This window comes from Azolla caroliniana, unplaced genomic scaffold, assembly GCF_043228905.1.
Source record: "Azolla caroliniana isolate FFs.n. ecotype wild unplaced genomic scaffold, voAzoCaro1.0.p SCAF_11, whole genome shotgun sequence".
Lineage (NCBI taxonomy): Eukaryota > Viridiplantae > Streptophyta > Polypodiopsida > Salviniales > Salviniaceae > Azolla > Azolla caroliniana.
Genome location: NW_028230446.1, coordinates 7,519,676 through 7,539,814, shown reverse-complemented (window position 1 = coordinate 7,539,814; position 20,139 = coordinate 7,519,676). Strand labels below are relative to the sequence as shown.

The 20,139-nt window shown below is 44.8% G+C and overlaps 1 protein-coding gene across 4 annotated transcripts; it reads right to left on the bottom strand.

Annotated features, from left to right (window-relative positions):
* Positions 1–317: 317 nt before the first annotated feature.
* Positions 318–5,426, bottom strand: CNX2 (cofactor of nitrate reductase and xanthine dehydrogenase 2). 4 transcript variants are annotated; one of them, XM_087327289.1, is made up of 7 exons: positions 5,353–5,403; positions 3,353–3,677; positions 2,982–3,250; positions 2,526–2,693; positions 2,257–2,448; positions 1,164–1,232; positions 318–765 (listed from the first exon to the last, which is right to left on the bottom strand). In XM_087327289.1, the coding sequence occupies exons 1-7, from the start codon at positions 5,386–5,388 to the stop codon at positions 682–684; spliced, it is 1,143 nt and encodes a 380-aa protein (XP_087183415.1). In that variant the 5' UTR covers positions 5,389–5,403; the 3' UTR covers positions 318–681. The 4 variants fall into 4 exon arrangements, with proteins under 4 accessions (XP_087183415.1, XP_087183416.1, XP_087183413.1 ...); XM_087327290.1 differs by having other exon boundaries at positions 2,982–3,666; positions 5,353–5,426; XM_087327287.1 differs by having other exon boundaries at positions 2,982–3,677; positions 5,353–5,371.
* Positions 5,427–20,139: the final 14,713 nt, after the last annotated feature.

Genomic DNA, 20,139 nt, shown 5'->3' with positions numbered 1-20,139 from the left:
AAGCAATCCTAATATTTCAAGATCCTCAGATATTTTAATTCGCAAAGATAAGCTAGAAAAGACAGATGATATACTTCAGTTAAACATAGAAGAGCTTCATGATAGCATTGCATACCACAAAAAACATTCTACTCCAAAGAGATTTAATAGGGAAGGGTAACCATCATGAATGAGCTACATGTCCCTCCTGTTCTGATGAAAATGAAATACCACAGAGCAAAAAAAGAAAGAATACAGAGCTTTCCCACCGGATGGTACATAGCTGCCCTGTTTTACTTTCCTGAAATTTATATGAATGTCAAGAATATCTGTGGATGGTACATAGCTTCCCTGTTTTACTTTCCTGAAATTTATATGAATGTCAAGAGTATCTAACATAAATATTGATATCTTGCTACATGTCTGTATACGCAGAATATTGTTTTAAGATGGATTCAGAAATGCCATCTCCATGTCATTGAATATTTACAAGTAGCTCCCTATCGTGCTACATTTGGTGTGCATCATTTTTATAGAAGTTGAATCACCACCTCATTAAATATGTGACTACATCCATGGGAATTTCTCCTGTCAGGAGTTCAGTGCAAGAACCACCAAAACTTCTACTTGGGTAAGCAAGCCTACTGTTGCCCATACTCTTTTCTGAGAAAGAAAGTCAGGGTAAGGAACTCTATTTTCACATCAACCACCAATGTGAATCATAGGCCTATTCGGTATCTGAGCTAGCTTATGCATTCCTGCATGAGCAGCTTTCTTTCGCTTGACCTGAAAAATGAAATTTATATGATATAAAAGATCTCAACATAGGACTGGACCAAAATGCTTTATACCACATAAAATCAGTGCAGAACATGGCTAAATAACAAAGGCATACTTGATAATATATGTACAACAATTTGAACGGAGCTGTGAGATGCAAAACAGTAAAGTCATAACAAGGTGAAAGGACTAAAGCAACACTGATTTAAGATCATCACACCGTCAAAGCAAATTCAATTGAAAGTGTTATGGCATTCATCAGAGACATAAGCTTGATGAAATAGTCTCCCGCCTAATCATAAGATGTGAGATCAATTGATGATGTTTTTTCCCTAATTCATACAAAATTTAGGGTTGCTGACATACAGGGCTCATAAATTATGCATGTTATTTATACCACTTACCGCTGCACAAATGATTTCCCGAAGAGCATCATCATTTTCTCCTTTCCTTATTGCGTCCCGAAGACTAACCTGTCATCAAATCTCTCTCTCTCTCTCTCTCACACACACACACGAGAATTTGTTTAAGGACAACATTACAAAACTTCACAAGCTCATCAACAAAGAACAATCACAACTTCGTTTATGCCATCACTCCTCATTCAACAAATTGATCAAGACCTATATAAGTGAGGTTTTGACCAGGAAACTGCAAAGGGGTTACAATAGATCAAGCATTAGCAATTTGCATGGAATTCACCACCTCAATGAAATTATATGTAATATTAGTATTCTCCGAAATTCACAAAACATTAACATACTGTCTAATTTTTTCCAAAACTTATCCTAATATTCTCAAAAATTCAGATATTTCCATAAGCTGTGAAATCGCCGATCCATCAATACATATAAAGATGACAATAAGCTTCCACAAATGGCTTACGAAATTTCTTAGCAAACCTAAAACATCCTCACAACTTTTCAAAGTTTCAAGCACAAAGTCCTCTAGGTTTAAGTTATTAAGTCATAAATGCCCAAACTTCGAAGAGGATCAATGACTGAATACAGCACACCAAACTACATCCAGCATTTTACAAAGCTGAGAAAAACGCCAAACGTCTTTTGAGCTTCATAGAGACCAAGAAAAACAAGTGTGAAAGCAAGGACATGCTGTAGGACCTTTTCATTATCCAGAAAACACTCTTAAGTATCCTTCACCACATGGATAGAGCAAGCTAACTTTTCACGATATCCTCCAGACTGAATTTCATGTACGTATGCGAATGATATTATTACCAATATACAGTATATATGCTGCACCAATTTATGGTTTCCTGAGTTACTACCACATATAGAGCGATAATAAGCTGGCTAACTTTTAGCATCCTCATTCCAAGGTCAAGGGTTATGAACACACATTTTTTAATCCATCATGCATTAATAATGTAATAATAGAATGACAAGTCACTGAAATTCTTCATCATGAAATTTCGCATCTGACTAACAGGAAGGCATGCATCCATAAGAAAAAAAAACTCAGTCAAAAGATAAGTACCTCTGAGGAACCAAAAAGGCAGACCTTGAAACTCCCATCTGCTAACAGCCTCAATCGATTACAGCCCGCACAAAAATGCTCTGTCATGGAAGTTATGAAAGAAACAGTGCCCTTAAAACCATCTATATGATAGTTCTTTGCTGTATCTGATGGATGATCCTTTAGACGTTGTAGGGAAGGGAAATTTTTCATCTAAAATTGGAACAGAGAAATTAAGAAAGAATACTGCATGCATAGGAGAGAGTATAGTAGGGTGTCATATAACATACTATTATCTCCTTCATTTCTGCAAAAGAAACAAGCTTTTTTGAATTCCAAACATTTCCATCAAATGGCATGAACTCTATGAAGCGAATATTAATATCCTTTTCTCTTGTCATTTCCACAAAATCGCAAATCTCATCTTCATTGAAACCCCGCATGATAACACAATTGACCTAAATAGACATAAAAATATCCCAACATAAGTCAATCCAATTATCAGATAAAACTTCAATAGCTTTATATGAACAAAACACACTAGTTTGTAGATTGAATATCTACCACAGGCCAAAGTTAGCCTATGAGACAGTTCAGAAGTACAAGAAATGGTACATCTATGTATGCAAGAAAAGGCAAGTAATCCATGAAAATTAAATATGATGATATATGTTAAGATACAGAGAAAAGAATATTATAAAGGATGTAAACTAAAAAAATCAAAAGGTACTGGATGTTGTAATTACCTTTACAGGGCTGTAGCCTTCATCTAGAGCTGCCTCAATAGCCTCTAAAACCTTAGAATGACCGTTCCTCCGTGTTATGAATTCAAACTTTGCAGGCACCAGAGTGTCGAGACTAATGTTCAAAGAATCCAACCCAGCAGCTCTCAGTTGCGGAAGCTTTCTTGCCAACACAAGACCATTAGTTGTCATCGCTAATGTCTTTAATCCAGGTAGAGAACTCAGACTTCTACACAAATCCTCAATATCGGGGCGAACTGTTGGCTCTCCTCCTGTAATACGAATTTTATCAATACCTCCGGATACAAATATCTTTGCGAGACGATTCAATTCATCTTTCGATAAAAGCTTCATGTTGGGCGTGAGGTTCACACCCTCTGCTGGCATACAATAGTTGCATCGAAGATTACAATGCTCAGTCACAGAAATCCGTAGATATGTATGTCTTCTACCAAAGGAATCCACTAGCATGTCCGATACTGGCATATCTTCTTCTAGCTGCAATGATGGTGCTTCTTTGACTGAGGTTGAAGCCCATCTTCTAGATTGACCATACACATTTTGAATATTGTATCTTGAAAGACATATTGTTGAAATTTGTTCGTTAGATACATATGATTTTTCCCCTTGTGATGCTGTATGCCAGTTTCTTGAGCTTTCACAATGATACCTGCTTGAAGTTTTCCAGCTGCAACTCCTCTATAAAGAAAAGAAATAGCTTTATACTCGATAATTTAATAGGAAGTTATACAAGAAGAAACATACATGGGACATGGCATTGTAGCACAATATACATCATGGCATAGCTGATATTATTCCTATTGGAAAATTTCAATGCCGTAGCACATGTATAGTAGCACAGGCACACAAACCTATGCAAGAGCCTAATCTTCATAGGAGGTTCATATAAAGGTTTTAACTGATTGACTTTAGAGTTAATGATGGGTTAGTTTCACTTACAAAAGAGTCTTAAGTTATTCATATCAATACAACTAAAAAGCCAGCTTTTTCATTTGTAAATTATTTCTCATGTAATACAAATTTAGTTAAAGGTGAGGAAATGCGTGAAGCCACATCTAAAAACTAGCCTTGTCATGAATGTTCACTATTTCACAATTACATCTCCTTCACCATCATTTGCTTGTTAGCTACTATTAGGCATCCTCTTGTAGGAAGGTGAGAGCTCCAGACCTGTAGTCTCTCTCGAAAGCGTTCTCTCGCCTCTACATTCCCAGATTTTCTCTCTAGAATTTATTATCGAGTAAGATTTTGTTCCCTATTTATTTTAAGCTTGGTTGTGACAGATGGTAGTCCAACAGTCACTTGATAACCAAGAAGCCACTTCACCTATCACATCCTACAAAATAGCCACATCCCCCTCTTTGTATAAACTGTCTATCTAGCCTTTTTTGTAAACAATTCAATTTGTTCCTACAATACAAATGCTTGTCTTTGTGTCTCTATTTTTCCTTCAACTCTATTCTGTTGCTGCTTTCAAAGAGCTTCTCTCACACCCTCCTTTTGGAAGGACTTATTGCGTATGCTTGAAAGTTGTGAATAATGTGTTTGTGTAGCATCAGCCAATGGTAAGCACCTCACCTTTCATCTTTACCAAAATCCTTTCATCATTTATCAATAAACTAAAACACGTGCATAAATATGATCTTCAGGTTCTAACAGTTCACTAGAAAATAGATGGGGTTCTCCACGATCCTCATATTTCCCATGCAAATAGATGGATTTTCACACTTGGGAGGAATGATTACATTAGTTTCGACTGATCCATGATCCTCACACTTCCAGAGCAAATCAATGAGATTGTAACACAAGGGTAAGTGTGACCTTACAACAGCAATCCATAATACTCACAACTCCCTAGCAAATAAATGAGGTTTTAATACATGGTAAGTGGCTTGAGGTTGCCAAGCCCTGATCCTCACAATTACCCAGGAAATCAATGAGTTTTTTACACATTCAAGGATGATCTTGAACTCCATTCTTGTTTCCACTTGATCCATGATCCTCACACTTGAAATGAGAATTTACCATATGCAAGGATTATCTTGAGGGGGGCTTGTTTGTTCGACTGATCTGATCAATCCATGAACCTCGCATGCTTCCATTGAAAATAAATGGAATTAGTTATGAATGAGGGAGTTTCAGAAGGCCGCACCATAATTAACCCATGTACTCAGAGTCGAACTATGGCAATAACAGCAACAAACTAAAATTCAAGGAGGTGCAGATGGAAGCAGAACGACGGAGATGAGAGAGAGAGAGAGAGAGAGAGAGAGAGAGTTTGTGATATGTACATAAAGGAGTTCACAAAGAGAAGAGAAGGGTGGAAAGCAATGGTGTAGTATTACAATATTACCTCTCTCAGGCGCAAAATCCATCGCTTGGAAGCCATGGCAGACGAGCAGACGAGCAGGAGGAGGCAGGGGGGAGCGCGCGATCGATTCCTTATGCTCGCTCATTAGTTAGAGAGAGAGAGAGAGAGAGAGAGAGAGAGCTTAATATGTATGATAAATTCTAACGTGATAAGAGACAAACATAAGAGGAAAAAAGAAAAAGCTTATGTATGTACATATATATATATGTGTATGTACGTAATGTAATGTATGGTATACCGTATGGTATGTACATGTATGAGTCGTTGGAACAAACCCCCCCACCCACTCCAAGGACACACTCCGACATAAATCGGGGGGAAAGGGGCTGTGTCGGCCGGCCGGCCGGTGGGCCTTCCCTCTTCACACACGAGGGCAATTAGACCTCATTTGGCTCTATTTCTTGTGTGTGTGTGTGTGTGTGTGTGTGTGTGTCAGACATCCCTTCATAGCGTAGCATCTCTCCCCTCACCCTTCCCCATGTCCCATTGCCATTGCCTTCTGCCCTTTTTATTCGATCCCACTCATTAGCTTTTCCGATTCATTGCTTGCTTTGGTTCCTTCTTGCGTCACCTTTTATCTCCCATACAGGACGACCGATTGATAATAAAATCTCTCTATCTTTCTCATGTAGATACATATCGTCCCTTTATTTTCCCTTTATTGAATACCCTGCACTCTTCATCATCTCAAATTTTCTCCGCGTCCCATTATGTATTTGCCCTTTAAAGAATACCCACCCTCAAATTTTCTCCGCATATTGACCCCTCCCAATTCTATTTTGCTTTTGCCCATATATTTGTCCTTTCAAACGATTACCTTTTTAAATTGAAGAGTTATGGTGCCTTTTCTTGCATATTGTGGTAAAAGTGTCAATGACGATGTCATAAATCTTTTCATTGAGGATCAAACCACACAACATGATCTCGATTTATAAACTTAGAAAACAATGGTTTAATGTTTTGTTCTATTGTAAACACAACCTTAAAACCATCGCTCAAAAGTGAATCTAAACTATTTCGTATATAAGCCAATGAGCTTTCTTTCACATTAAACTTAGTGTCTAGTTGCATACCCAAAGGCAATTCCACACACACACACACACACACTCTCTCTCTCTCTCTCTCTCTCTTTGGTGAAAACACACAATTATATTAATAAATGTATGTGGAAAACACTACTTACAATGGGTAGCACAATAGAGTATGGTGATCCACTAATTACATGGATAGTGAAACTTTTTGAATGCCAATAGGCAAGACGAACACTCCATTGAGGAAAGAATTTCCACTTGCTCCAATAATGAAATTTGTCACAAAACTCCCTTCAACTTTCCTAGATATGCTTTGACTCCATGCCTACCATAAAAAACAAAAGCAGTGCGCATATCCCAATTATGATGCAATCTCCAATACTTCAGAAATAGGAAAATATCGTTGATTTTGGGTCAACGTGTGAATTGTGCAAACACCCACTGTCTTGGTGTCAAAAAATGGTGTGATAAAAAACTTGCCAAATTTGAGAAATGTAACTCCAAATCTGACAAGCAATTAGACATTGTATGAAACGATGAGTACTCTTCCATTTAAACAATGGAAAAGATGTAATTGCCCATTACTAGTCCACATCGCTTTAGAGTCAATCCTATAGGCAACCTCCTAATCAAAACTCTCCAAATGAAGACCTTTGTTACTAGTGGAAATTTAGAATGCCAACTATGTTTTAAGACCTACCACCATACATGGTCAGCGTTATGTATTTTACATTCTTCTTCAGCCTTAGGTGATATCCACCGAAGAGACTCAACGGAGCAATGATACAAAAGATTACTAGTCACTTGTAAAAACAATGTCTGACCCCATAAACACCAATCAATCAGACATTATATGAAATAATGAGTACTATCTTCCATTTGAACAATGCAAAAGAAGTTATTGCCCATTGCTAGTCCACATCGCTTTACATCCAATCCTATAGGCAACCTCCCAATCAAAACTCTCCAAATGAAGACCTTTTGCAAATAATACATCCCATTCTCTACTCAACAAAGTTGACCATAATATATACTTCTTATGAGAAGAACATGCCCCTCTCACATTCCATGTTACCACTTTCATTCAATCAACAATGTTATGGGTGCACTTGCTCTGTCAGAGTAACCAATGCCATGAAACTAGTCAAAGCATGTTCCAATACTGCATATGGATTTTCATGCACCATATCCTTAGGGTAGTGTACCAAAAACTTTTGTTTAGGTCCTCTCAATTGACGATAACCACGAGGGTTTGATGAATTTACAGCCAATGAATCAAATCAAAGTTGGAGGAGCAATCCCTTATCCCTCAATTGTCATTGCAAAGGAACGTTTTGAGGACCCTCCGTTGTTCTTCAAGTACCTTGCCAAGTAGTATGACGAGTAGTGGGCAAACTATTATTTTGCATAGTCAGTGATTTCCCCTTCAACTTTCCCTTTACATGATGCCAATCTTTACCACTAGAGTAAGCTAATTACGAAAGAGAGAGAGAGAGAGAGTAGAACGCAACGTCTATTTTGAAAAAATACTCAATACTTTGTACATCGAATGTGCTCAGAGAGAACTTTTATACAAGTCCTTAAAAGGATTGATAGAAGTACTGACAAGTACTTCAATGCTCATAACTGAGCTCTACTGCTAACTCCTAAAAATATGCCTATCTATTAGGCTAGGATTGTAGGCCTCTAACAACCTACCGGTTCGCACTGATCCGAACACCGACCCTACTCTCCATCCCAAACACCAACCCTACTCTTGGTTCTGGATGCAAATCTGGCTCTTCGTTCCGGACACCGATCTGGTTCTTCGTTCTGGATTACGATCCAGCTGTGGCTTATTCAACTGATCTGGACCATGTTGAGCTTGTCCGCTCAACACTCCCCCTCAAGCTCAACTTGAGGTCGGATCATGGTGTCTGTCGTTGAAGGTCCTTGCTTCCGGCTTCACTTGGTGTCTTCATGCCTTGCTCGCGGTCCTCGACACGTCCGGTCCCTAGATAGCATACACACTTGATCCCATGTGCCAACGAAGTTAACCGGAAACGGTATGGTTAAACCCTTCACTCTCTCTTACTGGCTCCTTCATTTAGGACCCCGGTGGTCCCGCCCCGTTCCGTCACATACATGTGGATTACCACGACACCAAACCTCTTCTATAGGTATCTGGTTCTTGATACAAAACAATGTTTATCTGGATCCGTACAACTTCCTATATTCGGCACCTCATAATATCTTTTCTTAATATATTACAACGTTTCATTTGCTAATTACTTCTTTTCTATAATATTCTCCGGTTTTGATTTTATCCGGTTCACAGTTCGTCTGGATTCAACTCTCCGTCCTTTGACTCCAGCGGCTTAGCTTTACTAGACAACACCTGGCACACCCATGGGATAGTGCCTTGCACGTCAGAACAACGCCCTCAGTTCTCCTCCAAAATGTCCAATATACTCTATTGATTGTCTGCCGTTTGGTCTAGTGGCATACTCTGTTGTGCCAATTCCTCCTCTTTCGTTTGCGGTTGCATTTGTGCTTGAGTTTCCGGAAGCTCCGCCTGTTGTTGTTCACCTCTTACGGTTTGCGGTGCGTCCTTCTCAGTCATCCTTTGCTGCATCGGCTCCTACTTCCTTGGTTGTTCCGGTTGTGTTTGCTCCCTTTCGTCCTTCGGTCATTCTTCATCACATAGTTCCACCTGAATCAGCTTGGTTCTCACGAATCTACTTCTTCCTCTACTTCACTCTTTCTCATTTATATGCCTCCAAGTCCAGTGTCAATTGCAGCTAGTTATCTTCAAATGCTTCCAAAATCTTAGATATTTCGTTTGTTTGTACTTTGGCCATTGCTTGAAAATCGTCGGATAATTCTTCTCAAATTGTGATGATGCTTTCTTCATCCATCTTGTAGAGATTATCCTCAACTTTCGCCCTATTCCCTACATATGCTCAGAGCACCTGTAATTTTGCCACCTGTGCCAACCATTCCTTCCATATCGCAACCGAGCATTCTTCAAGCCTTTCTGTGATCCGCTTTTGCCGGTTCTCCACAATTATCCGGATTCATTTTATGCCCATCTCTATCTTATTTCCATGGGCCTGTTTCTCCTGTTTCAGCCTCTTGATCTATCGTTAGCTAAGTTTGATATGTCGTTTGGACATTTCTTAGCACTTCTTTGGAGCGTTCAATCAACCAGACCCGATCTTCCAGCAACTTCGTCTTTTCCGCGACAACTTCTTCTCTCATCTTTTCTTTCGTTTCCTCAAAAAATTTCTCATGTGACCACAAGGCCTCGTTCTTTTCCTTCAATTCCTCTTGCACCTCTTTGAGCTTCGTCTGTTACCGGATGAACTCCTTTCCTTCTCCTTGTGATCCCAATACGATTTTTCTGTTAACTCTTAGGGCCGGACAATGGCCTAACACAAGGTGTCTACGGAAGACACTTCACCAAAGGGGTGTTACGGCAAGAGGATTAGGCTCAACGATTAATCCGACTTAATTAGGTTACTTAGTAAGATCGTCCTTAATAATCACACGCGTAAGATATAACAATGAATGCAGAACGGCAATTAACACAGAGAGATAACAACACTAAGCTTCATTAATTATCCGCTGCTCATTGCATTGTATCTGGGCCTTTAAATAGGTTTCCGGTTTGTAGTACAAAACGGTGCCATCCGCACCTGTTCGGGATCGGTCCGGATCCGGAATGGCATACCAATTCCGGCCCGTCCGTCCACACTAATAGCTTACTTATAACCATTCCTTAATAATTAAATAACTCCTTCGTTTCACACTCTGGACTACTTTGCCGGCCGGTAACACATGGCACGCCCGTGGGACAGTACCTTGTACGTCGAATCCACCATCCGACCCTTGCTATTCTTCGTCCAAAATATCCAGAATGCTTTGTTCGAGAGTCTCCAATGGTTCATCTGGAATTGGTTGTTGTTGTTGTTGTTGTGGTTGCTGTTGCTGCTCCGTTGGTGGCTGCTGTGATTGGTCCTTTGGTGGCTGCTGCGGCTGCTCCTCCGTTTGTTACTCTGACACCGGCGTTTCCATCGTTGTTCCCTCCGTCGTAGTGGTCTCCGGTTGACTGGTTCCGGCCTGGCCCTCGGCCGGCGACGGTTCCTCATCACTAAGGTTAACCGTTGCCGCTTCCCGTGCTTTTTCTTCACGAACCCGGGACCACTCGTAGCTCTCAAACTAGATTTGAGCGTCTAGCCTATCATCGTCTAGCTGAGCTACGAGTTGCCGGACCTGCACCAACTGTTCATCCGCTAGGACTTGGAAGTCTTCAGCCAGCTCGTCCCATATGGCGGTGAAGTCCTCGGAAGTCAACGTGTAACAATCATCTCCTTCCTTTCGCCGGTTTTCCACGTCTGCCCGTAGCAATTGGAGTTCCCGCCGTATTTTGTGCCCACTTTGTCCACCATCTTACGGAGCTTTCGTCAATCAAGCGTTTTGTCTGATTCAGCCATGCCCGGAGGATGCACTGAATCTGGCCCGTTCCCATCTGCGATTTGATCTCCGTAGCTTGCCGTTCCTCCTTCAATTGCTTGATGATTTTGACGTTGTCTTCCGCCTGCTCCTTGTAATGCGTCAATTGCCTTTGATATGTGCTTTGTAATTTTTGCAATACCGTTGTCGCTCTCTCCCTTTCTTCCTGTTGCTGACTCTAGAGCTCCATCCGGACTTTCTCCGCCTCGTCCAACCGTCTTGTGTTTTCCGCTCGTTCGTCGGCGAGCGCCGTCGCGGCCTGATCAACTTCCTGCTGAAGCTCGGCCATCCGTTCCTTATGCTCCGTTTCCAGCCGTTTGTAGTCCCGGTGCAAGTGCTCAAAATCATCTGTCTTTTGCTTGAGCCGTACGTTGATCTGTCGACGGGCCTGGTCCTCGCGGTCCTTCTGCTGGCGGAGCTCCTCCTTTAGCCGTTCAATTTCCGTTTCCGCCGTCTTCCGTAGCTTGTCCTTTTCCTACAGCACTTTGTCTTTTTCCTCCCTTAGCCAGTCGTAAGCTTGATGGCCTTTCCGGAGGCTCTCCTCTGCCCGGCGGAGGTTCTCAGCAGTCTTCTTTAATTCTGCTTCGGCCACTGTCTTCAATTCCCGTTCATGGCTCCTTAGCGCTTCTTGTGCGGCAAGTTCATCTCTCAATTCCGCAAGCTCCTGGGCTTGCGCCGCATCTCTCTTTGGAACGGTTTCCATTGCCGGGGTCTTATTAGTATGTACAGGTTGGTCTGTTTCTTTATTCTTTACACTTACCGGAGTCACTGGTGATTGGATCTGTGTTGCCGTTAAGGCCATTTTGGCCATTTTGGCCATTTCTGCCGTGACCTGATCCAAGTCTTTTTCAAGGCACCGGATTCTGAACCGGGCTGTCTCTAGTTGTTCGGTTGTGATGAGCAACCGTTCGCTTTGCGCTTGTTCTTCCGCCTCAATATACCCCACTGCTCCGACAATCTGTTCGCCTATCCACCGGAGCCACAGGGTACCGGTGCATTGTTGTTGCGTTTGCATGGAGGTTTGACGGATGGGCTCGCTTGTGGGTGGGTGGTCCCGCCTGATTGCGCCGAGTTGCAATTCCGTTTCTGCCCGTGGACCACCCTGCTGTCCTGGTTCCCCTTGCGCTTCTTCTTGGTTGGCTGAGGGAGGCTGCATTGACCTTTCCGGCTCTGGCAGAATGGGACTTGCCGGTGGTGCCATGCGCACCGGTTCTGGTTCCTCCCTTGGCGTGGGAGTCTCAGTATGGGGAGCCGGTGTTCCCTCCGTCTGAGGGTCCGAACGTTTCTCGGCTGCTTCAACGGTCCTTGCCGACGACCGTCACTGGAGGTGCTCCATAGGCTCCTCCTCTATTTCCTCTTCCTGAGTCCTGACATTGAGTTTTGCCGCCAAGGGGTCCGCTTCTCTATTCACCGGTCGGCGGAGTGTAATCTTTATGGGCTGTACCGGTGGTTCCTCCTGCGCATCCGTTGGCCGCTTCCGGCTGGCGCTCTCCTTTCCTGCCTGCTCTACGTCCGCCGCCTTCCCCTTAGTGGCCTTAGAGGCCAACAACTGTTGTCTTTTGGAAGCAGTCCTTGGGGTCTCGATCGCCGCACACAAACCGTCTGCGATCAATACCGACCAATCCACCTTGATCCCTTCATAGGTGGCGATGATCATCCCTGCCCGGTTCTGCAACATGACAGGGGGTCTAGGGTATACATGGCCGTATTCGTGGAGCACACGGGCAATCTCGCAGAACAACATATCTCCACCGCCCTGTGTTCGGTAGCCCTTGCTGGCTAGGGAGTACTCACCAAAATACTTGATGAGTTGCTCCGAGGTCGGATTGTCGATCGTGAATATGCCTCCCTCCGGAAGGCCTGTTAACGCACAGATCGCCTCCGCCGTTATGACCTCTGTGTCGATTTCTTTGATCACCTTGTTGGCTTCTTTGTGTGGCGGTACCTCCATAATCGTCAAGAAGCCCTCGAGCCTGTGTTGCTTTAGCCATTTCTTGGCGGCTTCCCACTACGTACCTTTTCGCTCCTCGCTCTATCGTCCGTTCATACCTTGCTTTTGCATGATTACTTCGCTTTTCTTTTCTTTTATTTTTTTATTATTTTTATTATTTTTTATTTTTTATTATTTAGTTTTTATTTATTTATTTTATTTTTTTAAATGTAGTGTCAGGTTACTTGTCCGTTGGTCCTATTGGACCCTTACCGGCCTCATTACGGTTTGCCGTCGCCTCATTCTCCCCTGTTACCGGCTTGTCGTCTCCTCCGTCTTGGTGGTTGCCGTTTCCCTCACAGGTTGCCGTTTCCGCACCGGTTCCTGATCCGGTGTCGGTCCTTTGCTCAAATGGGTTCTTGGGCATCGGTCCTCTATATGGCTTCAATCTGAATCCATTGACCCATTTGCCTAGCACTTCGCCGACAAGTGTCCCTAACTGGTAGGACCCTTTATACTCATGTGTCAGCCAATACGGGCCGGTCCATCTAAACCGTAGTTTACCCGGCATCTTGCCCATCCGGGTCTGAAATGCTAAGACCGGCTTGCCGATTTCGAACATTTTTTGCATTTCCTTTCCTGTGCCGGTCGACAAATGCTTTCTGTCACCGTTGTTCCAATTCTAAGTGCAGGATGCTTGCCAGTCGTTGTTCCTCGAGTTCACACAACGTTGTTAACCGTATTGCCTCCGACTCCTTCTCGTTCAGCCGTTCCCGTAGCTGGATCCGTAAGCTTGGTACTTGGAATTCCACCGGCATGACCGCCTCTAGTCCAAACGCTAACCGGAACGGTGCTGTTCGGATGCTCGTTTTGTATGTTGTCCGGTATGCCCAAAGCACGCTATGTAGCTTGCTATCCCAATCCGTTCGGTTTTCGTTGACGATCTTCCGGAGGATATTCTGGAGCGTTTTGTTCGTCGACTCAGCTAACCCGTTTGCTTGCAGATAGTACGGTGTGCTCCGTTTATGGACAACGGCATAGAATGTCGTCAGGCTTTCAACTACTTGGTCGAGAAAGTGCCCCCCTTGGTCGCTTATTAATTCAATTGGGCATCCGTAACGGCACCAGATGTATTTGTATAGAAATTTTGCCGTTGACGCAGCGGTGTTGTCTCTTAAGGCTTTGGCCTCCACCCATTTCGTGCAGTAATCCGTCGCGACGATGACGTACCGATTACCTGTTCTCATTGCCGGTGGTTTGAACGGTCCAACAAAGTCCAGCCCCCACTTCTGGAATGGTTTGAGTGGTAGTACAGGCTGGTGTGGCATCCGAGCTTGCTCCGTTGGCTGGCCCATTCGCTGGCATAGGTCACATTCTTTTGCGTACCGTACAACATCTCTTAATGTAGTTGGCCACCATAGGCCACTTTGCCATATTTTCCTGGCCGTCGCATCTCCGGCATAGTGACCTCCGGCAACTCCGCAGTGGGCTTCCCTCAGTATGAGGTCCTTTTCATCGCTGCGCACAACCCGTCTCCATATGCCGTCCGTGCCCTTGTGGTAAAGTGTGTCTCGCAGTAAGCAAAAATGTCGGCTTTGCACCGCCAGGCGTTTCCTTTCGTCCCGATTCATCTCCTCCGGAGGCAGTCTTGTGCTCAGAAACGGGTGCATATTTGTGAGCCACTTGTCTTCCTGTGCCACCGTCTCATCTGCTGCCGTTTCCTTAGTGACTCGAAACAGCTCCGCATCCGGAAACTCGTCTGCTACTCCGTCGCCCGTCTCTTCGGACTCTAATCGGCTTAAATAATCCGCTACGGCATGCTGTATACCGGGTCGGTGGAATATTTCGAACTCGAATTCCTGTAACAGTAAGGTTCACCGGGCCAACTTACCGGTGAGTGACGCCTTGGACACCAAGTAGAGGAGTGCCGAATGATCTACATGGAAGGAAAACTTCCTTCCCAATAAATAATGCCGAAACTTTGTCACACTGTAGATCATCCCTAGAGCTTCCCGTTCCGTGGTAGAGTAGTTCCGTTCCGCTTGGGATAGCTTTCGGCTGGCATAGTACACTGGCCGGTACCACTTTGGCTCCGTAAGCTGCATCAGTACGCTTCCGATTGCGATGTTGGAGCCGTCCACGAACACATGAAATTCTTTACTCCAATCCGGAGGCTGCACTACCGGTGCTTGCGACAATAGTACCTTGAGGGCCCTATACGCCCTATCCTCGGTGTCGGTCCACTGGAATGGTGTTCGATGTACCGCTGCATGCAACGGTGTAGCCAGGTCGGCCAAGTATTGGAGCATCTGGCTGTGCCACCGGATCTGGCCTAAGAACCGACTCAATGCCTTTGCCGTTGCCGGCGCCGATGCTTCTAATATGGCTTTCACTTTGTCCGGGTTGATTGCAATGCCTTCCTGGCTCACAATAAGTCCTAGTAGGGTTCCACTGGACACGCCAAATACACACTTCACTGGATTCAAGCTTAACCAGTACGCTCTACACTTTTCTAGACAAAGAGAGGTGCTGAAAATGGTCCTCTTCCCGGCTATAGACGACGAAATCATCAAGGAAAACCTGCATAAAAGCTGGGATATATTCACCAAAGATTTCCATGATGATTCGTTGAAATGTTGCCGGTGCCATTTTGAGTCCGAACATCATCACCATGGCCACAAACACCCCCCATTCGGTGACGAAAGCCGTTTTCTCTTGGTCGTCAGGGTGCATCCGGATCTGATTGTACTCGTTGAATCCGTCTAGAAAGCTATAGACCTCATGGCCGGCGATGACATCCAACACTCCATCTGTGAACGGAAGTGGAAACGCATCCGTTACCGTAGCCGCATTGAGTTTCCGGTAGTCCACACAAACTCGATTTTTTTCGTTCTTCTTCGGTATGACTACGATCGGGCTCAGCCATGTCGCTTTCTTTACCGGACGGATAAAGCCAACTCTTAGCAGTTTGTTGATTTCGTCCTTGACTTTGGCGGCATAATTGGGATTCATCCGGTACCGTCTTTGTGGCACTGGTTTTGCGTCCTTGCTCAAGTGAATCTGATGCTGGTATAACTGAGGGTCGAGCCCTCGCATGTCTTCGTATGACCAGGCAAACACGTCGCGAAATTCCGTGAGAAGTGTGATCATCGCCGTTTTGTCTTCAGACTTCATCTCCTTGGCGATGTGCACCGGTGTTGCTTTGTCCGTGGCCCCTAGGTTCACCTCTTCAAGTTGCGACGCTTTTACGCGCTGTGAAACGACCATTTCCCGTTCCAACGCTTCTTGCGCTTGCTGTAACTCTCGGATTGCGTCCTTATCCGGTTCTTCCGGCTGTGGTAAGTATGGTGCTACTGCTTTGGCAATGTCAATTTCGAAGAGGGGTACGATCTTCGGGTTTTCCTACAAGTACTGAGCTTCTTCTTCGTCAGCTAACCCTTCTAGCATGTTGACGCACTCTGCATACAACGGTGTACATTCCTTGCCAGTGCTCGTCCTTGGCTGTGTTGGTACACGTACCTTGGCTTTTCCTCGTCGGAAGGTAATTATATTTTTCCTCCAATTCTGTTTGATATGTGCCGTTTTCAACCACGGCCGCCCCAGCAATAGCGGGTATGCGCCTTGTGCTTGTAATTGTAGCACTACTGCCGAGATGTGAAATGTATGACCGCCAATGGTGACTTCTAATTTTCGTATTAATCTTGTCGGCCACACTGAGCTTGTATCGGCCATCTGTAACTAGAACGGACACGGCTCCCACTCGTGAATTCCCAGGGCATCACACGTTCGGAGGCTTATTACATTCACACCGGAGCCTCCGTCTATTACTGTGTTGGGGAGTTCTTTCCCTTTTACAATGGCAGTAATTACCGGACTGTTGGTGTCCACCACCGTTGGTCCCTCCTCCGGATTCGAGAAGAGTATCGGTGTCGGTGATGATTCTCCTGCCGTCATGGTTGTCTTCAGTCCTTCCGTGAATCTCGGCACGAGCTGTAGGAGTCTTCCTAGTGGCAGCGTAATTTGGCATTCTTGCAACGCCTGCCATGTCTCGTTCTCGGAGTGACTGCCGTCGGCAAGCCCTACGGTGTTCTCTTTTTGCTGCTCTAAGTCTGTTACGTTTTGCTCGTTTGCTTTCTTCACCCATTCCGTCGCTTGCTTCCAAATGGTCTCCTGCATCTCCCATTCCTTGGCCATGCCCTTCGACCTTGTGGTCACCTGCTACAAATCTGCCACTTCAGGGACTACCATATTTACTGCCGGTCGTTTGTCATAGCTCTTCGCCAAGCATTGATTACTATAATGACCTTCCTGTCGGCAGTAGTAGAAGTAGGCTTTCCGGGTATTGCTGGATTCGGCATTGTTTGTTGTACCCAGGGCAGGTTCTGTGGTAAGCGCCGGGTTTTGGGCCGGTTGGCTGCTTGAAGCTCCTTGTTCCGGATCCCGTGGGTGGCCGCCTTTTTTGAAATGCCGTTTTTTGTTATAGTTCTTCTTATTGCGGTAGTCTTGACGAGGTTGGTCGTTATATCTACCAAATTCCTCCCGTTGCTGACGATACCCAGGGGAGTGCTCTCGGTCGTAATGTTCATATCGTCTATTGTAATCCCGGTACCGATCATATCTATCGTACCGGTCGTAGTTATCCCGCTGATCACCGTACCAGACATCATTCTCCCGTCGATCGCCATATCGGACATCCTGTGCCAGTCGGTCACGGTCCATTCGCCGCCAGTGTTCCTCTTCTTCATCCCGGCTGCTGCGTGGCTCTATTTGTCAGATGGGCGGTGCTTGCCGGTTCAATAGATTATACTCGCACCTATCCGTCGTATGGCCCTTGGATTGACAGATTACACATTGCGTCCTCATAGTGCATTCTAGTGCCGAGTGTCCGGAATTCAAGCAGGTTGTGCACTGTATTGCTTGCCGAAACCGGAGGTCTTCATCGGACGGTAATGCCCGTTGGAGTGCTCCCAGTGTGAGCCAGGAGCTTGTCTTTTCCATCTCTCTCACCCGGTTAATGACCTAGTCGATGGTACTTGTGCGGAAGTCAATTACTGTGCAAACCGTGCGTAGGGGTTCCCGGAGCGCATTTAGGAATATAGTCCATAATTTCTCCTCCGGGGATGCGGGGGCAAGCTGACTATGCATCCGTTGAAACCGGATGACAAACTGGGGAATGCTCTCCCCTGCCTCTTGTCAGATGGTATAAAACAAGCCCACCATTTCTGTCTGGTCTACCTCCTTTTGGAAAAAATGCAAGAATTTAGCTTTTAAATCTGCGAAGGTGGTGATGGTAGACGGGTCCTGCGTCTAGCGCCATCTTGCTGCCAGTCCCTCCAATGTGACGCCAAATTCTGCTATCTTAGAGCGTTCCTCTTCCTCCAGGGTCAATCGCTGGGACACATGGTTTGCTTCCCATGTCTGTTCAAAGGCGTGAACATGAGCTTCTGCGTCCGGATCATCTCTATACGTGGAGTACTGGAACGACATGTCGTCGTTCGGTATCGGTGCGCGGACTGGTGGTGTTGGTGGTCTTTCCTGATTTGTCTCCGGCGTCGGTGGTCTTTCCTCTTCTTTTGGTGACGGAGGCCTCTCCTCCTCGACTTCCGGTGTCGGAGGTCGCTCTTCCTCTGCTTCAGGTTCCGGAGGTTCCAGCCTTAGCACTTCCGGTTCCAGTGTCGGTAAGGTGTCTGATCCTTCGTCCTCCGGTCTGCCCGGGGTTTCGTTGCTGCTACGGTAGTTTGTGTGCACGCTGTATCCCCCTTCGGAATCCGATTCATACGCTGAAAAGGCTTTTGCTTCGCCTTCTCCGCTTGCCAACGCCTGGAGAAGGGATTCGGTTTCCCGGAGGCTGCTTAGGCTGCTGCCGTCGTCCGGGTGCGATGTTTGCTGTAACCAGAGGAACTCTTCCGCTACTCTCCGGATTACATTGGAAAACGAGCGATCCACTCTAATTTCCGACGCCGCTTGCTGGAAAGCCTCACGTCTCCTTTGCCTTTCAGCAAGGCGTCGAGTTTGATCTGTAACCAGGTCGTGCGTTGATCTAGTCATCCATTCGTGCCGTCGTTCGCTGCAAAAACAGGAATCGTGGTCGCCAAAAACTGTGTTAACTCTTAGGGCCGGACAATGGCCTAACACATGGTGTATACGGAAGAAACTTCACCAAAGGGGTGTTACGGCAAGAGGATTAGGCTCAATGATTAATCCGACTTAATTAGGTTACTTAGCAAGATCGTCCTTAATAATCACACGCGTAAGATATAACAATGAATGTAGAACGACAATTAACACAAAGAGATAAAAACACTAAGCTTCATTAATTATCCGCTGCTCATTACATTGTATCCGAGCCTTTAAATAGGTTTCCGGTTTGTAGTACAAAATGGTGCCATCCGCACCTGTTCGGGATTGGTCCGGATCCGGAACAACATACCGATTCCGGTCCGTCCGTCCACACTAATAGCTTACTTACAACCATTCCTTAATAATTAAATAACTCCTTCGTTTCACACTCTGAACTACTTTGCCGGCCGGTAACATTTTCGAAGTTGGCATGCTTGTGCTTTAAACGTTGGTTGAGTTGTGCCCACAACCGATCATCCCACTCCTTTTGTTGCCGAAGCTCGTCCTGCAACCATTCGATCTCTGTTTTTGCCATCCGTCGGAGTTTTTCTGTTCCTGTTGCAATGCGTCCTTCTCTTCCTTCATCCATTTCAGACTTTCCTGAAGTGTTTGGTGTCCTTCCCCTAGCCTCTTCTTCTCCTCTTCCGCCTTTCCCCGTAATTGTTTCTCCTTCTTCACAACTGCTGCTTGCGCGATGATCTCCAGTTCTGGATGTGGCAGAGCTTCAGCGACATGAATAAATCCTTCAAGGTCATGCTGTTGCAACCATGCTTTGACTTCTATAGAAAGCTCCATCAGTTCTGTCTCGAGTTTGTCGGTGGTAATGTTGCACTGTGTGTTTGATTGTTTGTGCACGCGATTATTCTCTCTCTGGCTGTGCGCTCTTGACAATTTTCTATCTCTAAATGAGATGCCTTCGTTCATTCTTAGACTTTCTATTCCCATCTCTATGCCTTCTTGTCCATGTGTCGCCATGTTCCTTTTCTGGATTGGCGCGCTGTCGTAGTGTATTTCGTACACTACGCGAAAAACTTATAAAGTACCGATTTAATAAATATGAATAAATAGTAGAAAACATTAAAATATATATAACATGCATAGGGCAAGATTCGAACCTTGCTCTTCCATGTTAATAATGTAATGTCTTACCATTACACTAGCATTTCATTCATATTAAAAAATAGATGTCTCACA

Bases quoted from the DNA above. Each gene is read 5' to 3' on its own strand.
- CNX2 (XM_087327288.1), bottom strand. The intron at 2,694-2,981 runs GTAATTACAACA...ATGTCTATTTAG, and splicing joins AAGGCTACAGCCCTGTAAAG to GTCAATTGTGTTATCATGCG. The intron at 766-1,163 runs GTAAGTGGTATA...TTCATTTTTCAG, and splicing joins GGGAAATCATTTGTGCAGCG to GTCAAGCGAAAGAAAGCTGC.